We start from the raw sequence: 13623 nt of genomic DNA on the forward strand, positions 1-13623 counted from the left end.
TCCTGATAAATTTATTTGCATTTAGCCATTTTATGGAGCTGCTGTTTTTTATGTGTTAATTAGTTTATATATTTTATTAATTTATCCTTTTGCTTTTAGGGGTGGGGCGGATGGCGGCTACAGAGAGTCAGATTCGCTTCAGCGGCCACACCCTCGACAAGGCCACAAAAGCGAAGGTTACGCTAGAGAATTATTATTCTAACCTTATAGCACAGCATTTAGAAAGAAAACAAAGGTAAGTCTCACAGTTAATTTGCAGTACATTAGATTCATGGATTTGCAGTCGAGTTCAGTTGTAGGTAACTTGCACAGTACAATACTGTGCAGTATATCATTTAATTAAATATTTGCTTATACTGCAAAATAATAATAACAAAGAGTACATCTCCTAAAAGTTAACGTGAATACTGTTACATCACCTGCTATTTTATGTAGTTTTCATGTCAGTTTACAGTACCCTGTAGTGAAATCCAATATTGGTTCAATGAAAGACTATACACTGTATAGTATACAGTACAGTTTGTATTGTACAATATGTACTATACTGTACAGTGCCTACAGTACTCAGTGATTTTTTTAAATCATGTACATTACTGTACTGTGTTAAGGAAGTACAGTAACCCTCATATGTCATGAGATTTTTTTTTTTAATTTGTTTAGACAATCCATTACAGTTAACAATATTTTTGTTATAAATATTTTTTAGAATAACAACCCTTTAGGTCATTTAACCAAAGACACTAAACTGAATCTATTTTTATATTGTAACCAGAAATGGTCGGTGTTCCTCCCAGGGAAGGAGCCTGGGAACACTACTGTACTGTCGAACATGCACTCATTGAACCAGACCTAGTTCTGACAAGTTTACATCTGATTTATCCAGTGGGAACCTTAAGTAGGCACACAAATTCCGCTTGGAAATAATGGGCACAATATTATTTGCAAGTCCACTTAAACCTGTAGGGCCTGCCTAGTGTTAGCAACTGGCATACAGTGTGACTTTTTGGAAATCAATTTCCCCTCACACTATGATCACCTACATGGTAATACATCTGGCCCTAGTAAAGCAAAGCCACTTAAGATGTTTAAAAAACTTAATTGAGATGCCTGTACTCTGTATATTACTGTCCCAAAGGCACTCTTAAACACTGATGCTAATGCTACAGTAGCAGCATTAACATTGCTACCCCACCTCAAGCAGTCTGCCTTGAATTTGAGGAAGGTCAGAACAAGATGAAAACATTCTGTACAAAATGGTGTGATTAAAGGTAAATTCTACTCGTACCTGAACAATAATACCAGTTGACAAGTGAGAATTAAAGAATGAAATTAACTGCCCCTCAAGGTACCACAAGGATGAAGCCAACAACACACACACACACACACACACATATATATATATATATATATATATATATATATATATATATATATATATATATATATATATATATATATATATATATATATATATATATATATATATATATATATATATATATATATATATATAAAGATCAGAGGTGAAGGGGCACACCAGCTTACTACAGGTGTTCAATGAGAACTAAACTTAGAGTGTTGAACCTGTGGCAGCCCTGTCAGCTGTGATGTGTGTGGTGTTTATTGGGTAGATAGACTTCATGGCTTTGCTTTCTGCCTTCCTTTGAAGGTCAATAGTACAGTAAGCCCTCGCTTAACGTCGGGGTTATGTTCCTAAAAATGCGACGTTATACGAAACAACGTTAAGTGGATCAATTTTCCCCATAAGAAATAGATAAAATACTGGAGTTACGTTTTGAGCCTCCCTTTGCCCCATGAAATACATTACTTATACAGAAAATCATTGCCATTTCTATAGAAAATAATGCATACATTTACAACTACTAAGTTTGTATTGGTACTCACCGATGGGCAGAGGTGGTAGAGCTAGTGTGTGATGGGTAGTGAAGCAGAGGAGGCGGATGGCGGGAGGGGAGGAGTATGGCGGGAACCGAGGAGTATGGTAGGAGTAGGGGAGTATGGCGGGAGCGGAGGAGGGCGGGAGAGAAGGAGGGTGGTGAGTCACTGAGAACATAGCGCGGCCAGACGAAAGAGGGTGATGCACCGTAAAATGTAGTCTGTGACGACGCAAAACAACGTAGTATCGGATCACCATCGGGATGTTAAACGAATTTTTGGTCTCTCAAGTTTAGCGACGTACTGTAGTACCAAAACAACATTAAGCGGGGCGACGTTAAGCGCGGATTTACTGTAAGCACACTTACTCCTCTATACGGTATTAGATTTGGTTTTTATGAGACTTGGTTGGAGTGGGTTTTAAACACATTATTTGTTCCAGGTTGTTATATAAAATCATTTGGGTTTTAATTTTACTTTCATCTGCACAGGCAAGATAAGTTAGAGGAGAGTATGAAAGAGGAAGGACTTTCTGAGGACCAGAAACAAGAGAAGCGACAACAGCATGCACAAAAAGAGACAGAGTTCCTCCGCCTCAAAAGATCTAGGCTTGGTGTTGAAGACTTTGAAGCCCTCAAGGTTATTGGCAGAGGAGCATTTGGAGAGGTATGAAAATTTTTTTGCATCTTGCTGATCTACATCAGCTTTTCTTTTTTTCTTTTTTTTAAGTCAAGTTGCTCTTCTTATAAAGATTTACTGATCATTAGTACTGCAGTGACCCTCTTACCACCTTCTACTTGGTCATAATACTGTATATATTACTAAGAAATCAAAATTTACTTTGGCACTCAAACAAGTGAAGCAGACTAAACAAATAGGGAATAGTAGAAATATCTGAGTAAGAAGGATTGATTACCTCTAAGAATGAAATTGGTTGACAAAAGTATAAATGACATCACACCATTGAGCACAACTGATCTGTGGAAGTAGTCACAGGGAGTAACTCTGATATTTAGGAAATATATTAGGTAAAAATTAATCCTTCAGATAATTGTAATGTTTATTTTGTTGCTTTACAGGTGGCTTAAGGAAAAAAACAACTGAATCTGCTATTTACCATGAACAGTGTTCTATAAATTATCTAATTATTATATCTAGTTTTTAACACCATTAGACAATAATAATTACATGAGGCAAACCCTTATTGTGCCTTGCACCTGTTTTATCTTTACAGGTGCGATTAGTGCAGAAAAAAGATACTGGTCATGTCTATGCTATGAAGATATTACGAAAAGCTGATATGTTGGAGAAAGAACAGGTGTGTGATATGTAACTGTTACTTTTGCAGAACTAGCAAGTACAGGACTGTAATATTATCATTCTAATCAATTGTAAGTTGCTGATAAATGCAGTAATGATTTGTAGCTCAGTAAATGAAAATTTAAGTTTTTCCAGAAATGCTTCTTTTAAGAATTTGGAGGATACAGAAAGGTAAACTACTGAATGAAAACCATCTAAATGTACAGTGATACCCTGTATCTCCATTTGCTGGAACAATTGGTGCAGAGCACTTCCGGGAGTTAGAGATTTCCGGTTAATGAGACGACTCTCTCAAAGCTGGAAAAATCTCTCATCCCCGGAATTTTCTGGGATGACAGAGAAATGTTCTTGGAAGTTCCAGAAATTGCCCATTACATCATCTCTCGAACCCGGAAAAATATCCCTCATCCTCGGAATTTCCAAGTAACAGAAAAATTTTTCTCAGAATTTCCAGAAAATGCACCTGAGTTTCATCTCTCAAACCTGGAAAAACTCCCCCATCCCCAGAATTTTCTGGGTACTGGGAAAATTTTCTCAGAATTTTCCGGAAAATGTGCCCCTAGGATAATTTCAATCCCGCCTATTTTAGAGTTCCGGGTTTGAGGGATTCCGGCTAACGGAGATACAGTATTACTGTACTTATATCTTAGTCATCAATCAAATAATCAAAGTATCATCCTCATATCTAAAGATTGACGACCTACATAGTTAACTCCTCAGGACGTAACACACACACACACACACTTTTTTTTAACACCCTTCCATAATACTTACGTACACTACTTCGTAGCCGTTCTTTATGTTTGGTGAGGTTTCTGCGTCTTACCTCCTACATTTCTTGCACATCAAACCTCAACAACTAAATCATTCCATTCAGCCTACCTCACCCTCTCCTTCCATCACCTTCAGTTGTAATTCTTCTTAACCATCATATCCATCAAACATTCCACAAGTGGACGGTGTTTGTGTGCATTTCTTCATACACCTTTTAAGGCCTTTCTTGCTCAAAACAGATTTCTTCTGCCCTAATTCTTTACCCTTGACTCCTAACTCCTAAATTATGGGGATGCCACTTTTAGTATTTTATTTGGCTAATGGCAAACGATTTTATTCAGCACATAGTGACCCCCTGTACCCAAGGGATTAATCCTTACAATAGTATGTAAGTTTTTCACTGTACTGTATACTACTGTAGGTACACTGTGAATCATTTGTACTTGAAAAACTTACTTTTTCATGTCACTTGGTGGAGGGGGGTGATTAGAGTCAGTACTTCTTTATTTAAGTATGATGTAGGTTTTGTTGTAGGTTTACCTGTTAATGTGATTTTTCAAAAGCATTAAAAAAAACTTAAAGGTACTGTATACATTTATTTTCAGGTTGCTCATGTAAGAGCAGAGAGAGACGTTTTGGTGGAAGCTGATCACCAGTGGGTCGTCAAGATGTTTTACTCGTTTCAAGATCCTATCAACCTGTACTTAGTGATGGAGTTTCTTGCTGGTGGTACGTTGGCAGCCTGTTACCATTAAGAATGTCCTTTATTCCTGGCACCACAGTTCTGATTGCTATAATGTATCCTACCTTTCTGTTTTGGTGTAACATCTACGCACCATAAACCTTTACACTTCACTGATGGTTCTTCTGACCCCTTTGTGTTTCCATCGGTATCCCTTATCCATTTTTTCTTATACATCCATTAATAATATCCTTCAGTAAAATGTGGTCTATTTTCCTAAGCTTGTTCAGTCATTGATAGCCTTTATTTTGTTTTAGAGCTCAATTTGCATGAACATATCAGAATCGTGTCCCCTTTGTCAGAGGAATTTGTCCCAGTACTTATTGATTGCACTTATGTTAATCAAATTTTAATATTTTTATACTGTATTTGTAAACTAGCTCATTAAGTTTTTTAAGTAAACAAGGAAGAAAGTCGTAGTTTATGTGTTGGTTTTCATGGTACTTGTACAGGTGTAAAGTAGTCATCTGTTATGTTGTATGCCTTAGAGTAATTATTGTAGAAGTTGACACCATAAAAAAATATCTGGAAGGCAGCCCCACCACCACCACCACCACCACCCAAAAAAAAAAAGAATGAATTACAATGAATATGGAGAGTCTGTGCAACTCTTAATTTCAGTCACCCTGTGCCACAGCAGGAAAGGTCTGGCAAAAAGGAATAAGCTCCTTCTCTACAGATTTTTTTTGCTGTGTGTACAATTGCAATGCACTTTTTAACATAAACTTTTACCTGACACCGGATGTACTAAGTCATTCATTTATTAGATCTTTGACTAATTCTTTCATTGCAGGTGATATGATGACCCTCCTCATGAAAAAGGATACTCTATCTGAAGAATGCACACAGTTTTATATCGCTGAAACGGCTCTTGCTATAGACTCCATTCATAAACTAGGTTTCATTCACAGGTGAGTTATAACTGTCTTGCACTATACACCAATTTTGTTTGTGGTAATTCATCATAGTTTACTATTTTATTAACTAAAATCCAGTGGCCAAATTTGGCATGATTTACTCTACGTATGTGTTGATGTGATGACCAAATGGATATTCTGCTAACCTCCTGTTCTAAGAGTTGCTGGATTGTACTCAGGTACCCCCAGTCCACACAGCTGTAATTGGATACCTAACTTTACAACTGGAGAAGTGAAGGCAAACTAGTTCAGTACCAGGTACTCTGCCTTCTTGTACAGTATATAGAAGGCTTATTTTACAGTACAGTGTGCTGTACAGTATCCACACTGTCTCTAACAGGTCACAAAGACCCATTTTTATTTTACTCTTCTATGTGGATTGTTTTGTTCTCAAATGTGTTGATTACTTTGGAAAGTGATCAAGTCTAACCAGCATTATATGTCTTGACTACAGTAATGTGTCAAATTACTGGACACCTTTTACATTTGGATTCTACAATAGTAAGATTGGACTTATGTTTTCCCAGTAATTTTATTCCAATTAGATTGACTGGATTAACACCACTGTAGCAGGCTTTATGTAGGCCATTGCCTTGGCAATGCATAGGAGGTACACAGCAGTGTTTTAGGATTTGCAGATGTTTAGCTTAGTGGTGTACATCTGTTAAGCAAAATTTTTATACAAAATATCTTGCTAGACAATCGTCTTGCTAGACAAATATAGAAATATTTTACAGTACAGGTATATACAAGGATGAAAAGTCAAACTCACTTCATATGCCTATTTTCACCTTATTTTTGGATGTTTAAAGTCTCTGCATCATTTTGGCATGTGATTCAATGTTTATGAGTAATAATGAATACTATGCCTGATTTCCATACACATTTGCTATTAAACAGCTGTGCATCATTAAACACATATAGTGATGATTTCCATAATGCTGTCCTGCGAGGATGAGAAGACAGGTGTGTCACTTTGATAGTGCACTTGAAATTTCACAAAAGTTTCAATAAACCAGAAATTACATAGTTCCAGACTGTCCTATGTAATTATAAGCATGGTAAAGCAACATGCAGTACTACTGTGCTGTTTAATATGTAACCAACTTTGAATTGTCATTATTGTTGTGTGGTAATTTTCTTGTCTTATGATTTTCATAAGTCTGAAAATGATGAATATAATGTCTCAAATTTTATTTTATTAAATGTATGTTGAGCTGTAGATATTCATATTGAAGAATTTTATCATGTACTGTTACATTAAATTGTCCACAGGGATATCAAACCAGACAATCTGCTGTTAGATGCCAGAGGACATATAAAATTGTCTGACTTTGGCTTATGTACAGGAATGAAGAAGTCTCATCGCACAGAATTTTATAAAGATCTTAGTCAAGCCAAACCTTCTGATTTCAGTAAGTTTACCGTGAGATTATCATAACTTTAGTAATGATGAAAGTAAAACGGTTGAATGAAAATGAATGAAGGGAAAGTGGAGATTGTTGATGTGTATAGGTAATGTATTTGCTTTTGTATGCAGGTCCTTTATTTATTTTTTTTTAATTTAGAAATTATATGGGTGCATTTGAATATTACAACAGTAAATATTCTTAGCTGAATGAGAATATTTCTCTGCTACTGCTTAACTAGTGAATGAAAGATAAAATTAACTTTGCAACCATTGTGTTTTTTAAATTTTAATACTATACTGGGTATTTGCCAGTACAGTACAGTATAGGCTACTTAAATGTATTCCAGATGAGGACTTCCTCTAGCTTATTTTCACGTTTAAATTTGTCTTCTAATAACTCTAGTGAAAATTGTACAGTATTGTAATTTTTACCCCATGGTGGTCTACCTATACGTATATAGTGTCATGACCCCCCTCCCCCCAGTTCATGATTTTTTATTTTATTACCCCCAGAACAGGATTTTTTTTATTTTTTTTTTAATTATTATTATTATTATTATGTTTAAATGCCCTGGCAGGTGACGTTATTGTCTGGTGTTGTCCCGGTGGAGCCATGTTCATAAAAGATGGAGAGGATCCCTGTTAAACACATGTAATGTTCTACATATTGTCAACACAATTGATATGTCACATCAACCTGAAATCCCACAAACTCATAGAGCAATATGAACCCGAATTTCATATAAAAAAAGAGGTTTAGGAACTGGGAGTATAAAGACCACACATGAGACACTCTCGCAGATGTTAACAAGACTGATAGCATGGGTACACTGCATACCCATGCTTGGTGGTAAACAAAGGTCATTATGAAATACTGTGTGTGTGTGTGTGTGTGAGTGAGTGATGGAAGTTTTGAAAATTAACCTCATTTTCATTAGTGCAAATTTTCATTCCATATCTGGAATTAAGTGGTAATTTACAAATTCCACATGGGTGAATTTCTATAAACCTAATGTGCATAATGCAGGTAATGATTGGATGGAGGGGAGGTAGGCTAAGTTATATTGCTCAAAACTATTTTAATATTAAAGGTTAAACCTTCAAATAAATTATGATGCTACAAGATATGTGGGTATGTGTATATTTATATATATTTTCTTTTTATTTTATTAATTTTTTTTTAAGGGAAAGAATTTCATTTTGTAGTTATTTCACCAAATCATGAAATTATTTTTATTTGCTCTATAAATATTTTGAAATGCTGAATTCTCAAATAATTTTTAGGCAAAATAGCAGACAAGTCATGTTGCTGTGGACATGGACTGAAATACCTTAAGCAGTGCAATATATTCTGAATTATAAAGAAATGCAGGAAATATATTTGTTCCTGAGTACTGTACTGTACTAGTTTGAGTTGATTTGATCTGTCACACCAGTTATAGTCTGCCATTTCATTCACTTAAAGATATAATAAAGATGTTGGATAAATATTTTTCAGATAACATGTACAGTACAGTACATTAGAGTACATATTGCATAATTAATTCTGTATGCAATATATTTTACATATAATCGATGCTAAATTTTATTAAAGTGATGATAAAAATGTTGTTTATATGGTGATTTTTTAAGATTGTATTGAGTTTTCAAAATTGTATATTGTTGGAAAATTACAGTATAAGTTCTGCATGCAGTCCTCAAGTGTTTTCAGTTAATATATTGAAATGATCACTGTTCCCTGCTCACAGTAGTGTATCTTGATAGCATATTGGTTTTATTATTTAAATTATCTATTATTCTTTTTGTTACAGTATACTGTATATGCATTTTTGGGGGGATACAATTATAGTATATAAATTTGTTACTTAATATCTTATTTAATTTTGTTTAATTTTTTTTCTTCTCTTTTTCCCCCTCCCTGCCTGTCTGCTTCTCTTCTTGGCCCCTGCTTGTTGCCTCTCTGTTTTGTTTCCATGTTTGTGAATGAAAACTTTTTATTTAAATGTTATATCTTGAATGAATAACATATCCATAAAAATTCAATTAACTATTCTTGTGTGAACTTGTATGTGCATTTGCCTCTTTTCATTATTTGTTGTGTGCTATATGTCAATCCACGTCATTTGCATACAATAACTCTTGTATTGTGTCCTATTACAATGCTTGTGCATGAATTCATGTGACTTGCTAATATTCTTGTATCTTTACCTGTATAAAACTACACCTCTAACCTCCCTGCATGCATTTTCTAATACTGCCATACCTTATCCACTTCCTCATTTCTACCCTGATGCCTCACCCTGCCTATCCTATATAGCGACCTACTCCAATGTTCCAGCAACAAATCCTATGGATTCAAAGCGTCGGGCAGAGAGCTGGAAGAAAAATCGGCGAGCACTTGCTTACTCTACTGTAGGAACTCCAGACTACATAGCACCAGAAGTTTTCATGCAGACAGGCTATGGACAAAGCTGTGATTGGTGGAGCCTTGGTGTTATAATGTATGAAATGCTTATAGGTAAGGAGTGCGGGTATATTTTATTCCTCATCTTATTAGGTTTGACATTTTGTATCTTTGAGTAGGCCAGTATTTAGACTTGAAGATGTCTTTTATGTATTTGCATGGCATTATCTACATTACCTGTACATGAAAGCATGTAATCCTTTCTGTTACATTATTGCATAGTTTATTTATTTATTTATTTATTTATTTTTGGTATTTGTGTTGCGTGCGTGTGTGATTTTACTGGTATATATCATGGTTTGGTCTGTGAAAAGTAAAGGAGAATCTGAAATTATGATTGCCTCTTTTTAAATCTCCCTCTGTTCTGGGTATTATATTTTCTCAGACAGTTTGTTATCAAACTAACAATTCTTCGTCACTCCGCTTTTATTGCGCTTTTTTTTTTTCTTCATTTTTCCTTCCTCGTTGTGAGTGTTAGTCATTTCACAATTATACCTCACATGTCTCTTCAGATTTTTGGCTATCCAAGTTTTCTCTTATTAAAGGAAATAGGATATTGACTATTGCTTCCATATGTAAATTATGGTACAGTAATCCTGGAAAGGAGAAATAAAAGACTCATATATGGAAGGATTTTCCTGATATCTCTTTATCACATGTGTGTAAAGGTTGAGCAAAGCTTTCTATCTGAATTAGCCTCCAGAAGGTTGGATCTCTTGGAATTTCATCAATTTTAGAGATTATTTATTTGTATTTATTTTTTTATACTGTTTAAATCATATGGGTGGATAATTTCTCAACTACAGTACTTTTGTGTGAAATTTTCTCACCTTGTGTGCTGTATTGATCAGGAGGTGATTGAGAACCCTTGCATAATGAAAATTACTCTAAGGAACTTCATTAAATCAGTCTTTTTATTGTGATATCAATTTTATGTCCTGAAATCCCTGAAAAGGGAGGTCTGGTAAACTACAACCTCTTTTACGGCTATTTTCTATTGAACTACAAAAAATTTACCAATAATTAACAGCTGGGCTAATGAGAAAGTTGATGGTGTAGTAATAAAGTGCCTATGTTTCCACCGTTCCATTTTCTTAAGATATTTGTTGAATGAAATGTCGTCTTGGGACCTGGTTGTGGGAGGGAGACACCGTAGAGTACATCTGGTATGACAGTTAAAAATAATAAATTACATCAAATGAGAGAGAAATGCTCTTCATTGTGTCCACCCTGCTGCACAACAGGAGATGGATTGTAAGGGTGTGGAAGAAAATACAAAGGGATATCTAATCATTGACACATAAATATACATGAAGGATGTCTGATCTATGTGAAAAAAGAATCTCCTTTACTTTGAATTATTTTTTTGCACTGATAACTACTGCCTCATTTATTTTTAAATGCATTTTGGTCATCAGTTGTGTGAGTAATAGTTGCTGTAATCTTCAGTAGGCAAGCAAACTTATTAAATTCATAAACAGGTGATTTTAGCATGATTCCAGGCCCTTGTTATAGGTCCCAACCTTTCCTACCCTAACTAGAGTTAGGTTAGGATTGGGACTCATGGGACTTATGCTTCCTTGGACTTGAGCCTGTTAGAATTATATACCCCATTCCTAACGGTTAGATCATATTGTTTAAAAAGACTATGCATGCTACTTATAGCTTTGCATACAGAAAGCTACAACACTATTTAGAAAGAATCACGTAAAGTGGTTTAATAAAATTTTGAGGTTTCCTTTATAGTTTAACAAAATCAAAATCATTTATTAGAGTAAATCATTTTACTAGTTTTATATTCTCAAAGTTTACCCCAGAATTTTGGCTCAGTCACAACACCATTATTGTTTAACCCCTGGGCTTTAGGGTATGGTCCCCCACACACACACACACACATGGGCACATTCAGAAACATTTAAAAATAAAATAAAAGGCACTTCTAGTCTTACACAGGTCATGCATGATATAAACAGGAAATAAATTATGACCTTACCACAGATTGGCAACACAGGCTAGGAAGAGTCGAGAATGTTCGTAAAGTGGTGTATGTATGATGCAATAGTATGAGGTAAACAACACTAATTTGTAGGCAGTATGAAGTACAGGACACTTGTTTTATTATATTATTACTATATTAATCATTATTACTACTACAGTAATTGATCACAATACTAGAATTGTGCTTGGGGGTTGGGGGGTGGTATAAACACTTGGTAAACTGAGTCAAGACCAATGATGAGATTCCAACATTACAAAAGCTGAGAAGAGACTGGAAAAGATAAATGCCTACTTGGCAACATAATCTAGCCAAGGCCGACCATTTTATTTCAACAGGCCCGCGAAAAATAAAAAACATCGTGTGATGTGACCTGAAGCTCTACAGACACACGTGACAGGATGTGACCCGAAGCCTAAGAGTTAACTCGATACAAATTTCCAAAAAAAATTTAAGGATTGATTTGCTTTTAAGGAAAGAAAGCCATCCTCACATGCTTGCACTCATCTATTTATGTGTTAGAAGGAAGGTTGCCTGAGTAAAAATACACAAGGAACACAAAAGTAGAGATGTAGAAAATGTTACAAAAAAGTAAAAATAGTAGGAAACATTAAATTGCTATATTACTGTACAGTATATAGAAATGGGAACAACAGTCACTGAAGGGAAAAAATGCATTCAGAATGTGTGCCAGACTATTAAGATAATTTTTTTTTAAGCCATTAAAGAAAGGAACCTCACTGAGAAAGGAGAGTAGGTACAAGAACCAAAGGGTTTCCATATTATATGAACAAAAGTAGAGGAGCATATATACGAACTGGGTTTCCAGGAAGCCATTGGACAATTGTTCATGGCTCACTCTATTGTAAAGTTATACTAGTATTATTAACTGGTTGCATGGCTCACATAAACCTCTAAAGATATTTTTTGCAAAAATTTGGGGATGCTCAAGATGAAAATACTTACCTTTTGGCCTTGTTTTATGGCATGGCAGTGCTTAATACTCAAACCTATATTTTAAATCATGACAAAAATATTATACTGTATATGTGTTTCAATCTCAACACAAATATATATTTTCATTCTTGTCACTTAATTGACTCATTACATGTTTATCCATATCTGTAAACTTTGTTTCCCTAGGAACTTCTCCTGAGTGGGTTAGCAACAAAAAAAATGCCTCCAGATCATACTTTATGAACATGCCATCTTAGTCTGACCCATTTTCTTATGCCTTAACGTGACCTTTCCCTTATATACAGCTCCATCTTTTATACCCCTACTGTTTGGGTTAAATAATAACAATTTTCATCCACCATCCTCTCCCTAGTTCCAAAGTACCTCAGTAGATTTCTCCTAACCCACTCTATGATTCTACTTGCCATGTCTTCAGCCTTACCTCTACTGTATACTTCAATACCACCTTTTTCATTTACCTCAGTGGATCATGGTGACTTGTTTGTTTCTCTCTCTTTTTTTTTCATCCATATTGTCAACTTCTCATTGCATTGGAAACAAAAAGCAGTTGTTTACATATGGTTAACATAAAATGCAAAATTACTTATGCAAATGTTTTGAACGGTGTTGACGGGTGTCCAACACCATATGGGGAAGAATCTGTTCTCTGGATATGAAGAATGGCACTTGAAATAGCCATGGGTATTATGTTTATCAGAGAGTTTTCAAATTGAAAGAAAAGATAAATTAAAGGTAAAATATGAACATGTTTTGTAATGGTTTACTGTAAAAAAAAATTTCTATACATAAATTAAAATTGGAACAAGAATACAAAGTTCTTAGCAGTTGTAAGATTTATTAACTTTTATAACTAATAATGATTTTTACACCACAGGTTACCCGCCATTTTGTAGTGAGAACCCTCAGGAGACTTACCGAAAGGTGATGAGTTGGCGCGAGACATTAGTGTTTCCCCCTGAGGTTCCCATCTCTGAGCAGGCAAAGGACACCATCCTACGTTTATGTTGTGAGGCAGACCGCAGAGCTGGTTCTCATCAAGGGATAGAAGATCTTAAGAGTATGAAATTCTTCCAGGTAATAACATAACATGAGAGAGAGAGAGAGAGGCTTAATTTATCAGGGGTA

General features: G+C 35.1%; 1 protein-coding gene across 4 annotated transcripts in view; it reads left to right on the top strand.

The window, feature by feature from the left end:
• Positions 1 to 13623, top strand: part of LOC121864124 (serine/threonine-protein kinase tricornered-like) — an 83458-nt gene that overhangs the window by 54737 nt on the left and 15098 nt on the right. For 2 of the 4 annotated variants that reach the window (XM_042363045.1, XM_042363047.1), the window contains exons 2-9: positions 100 to 235; positions 2388 to 2562; positions 3131 to 3214; positions 4596 to 4719; positions 5526 to 5643; positions 6925 to 7064; positions 9399 to 9578; positions 13373 to 13572. In XM_042363045.1, coding sequence (XP_042218979.1) covers positions 100 to 235; positions 2388 to 2562; positions 3131 to 3214; positions 4596 to 4719; positions 5526 to 5643; positions 6925 to 7064; positions 9399 to 9578; positions 13373 to 13572 — 1157 coding nt within the window. Of the gene's footprint in view, positions 1 to 99; positions 236 to 2387; positions 2563 to 3130; positions 3215 to 4595; positions 4720 to 5525; positions 5644 to 6924; positions 7065 to 9377; positions 9579 to 13372; positions 13573 to 13623 lie in introns of all 4 variants that reach the window. The other 2 variants (XM_042363044.1, XM_042363046.1) reach the window with 1 other exon arrangement.

This window comes from Homarus americanus, unplaced genomic scaffold (assembly GCF_018991925.1).
Source record: "Homarus americanus isolate GMGI-L3 unplaced genomic scaffold, GMGI_Hamer_2.0 scaffold26351, whole genome shotgun sequence".
Lineage (NCBI taxonomy): Eukaryota > Metazoa > Arthropoda > Malacostraca > Decapoda > Nephropidae > Homarus > Homarus americanus.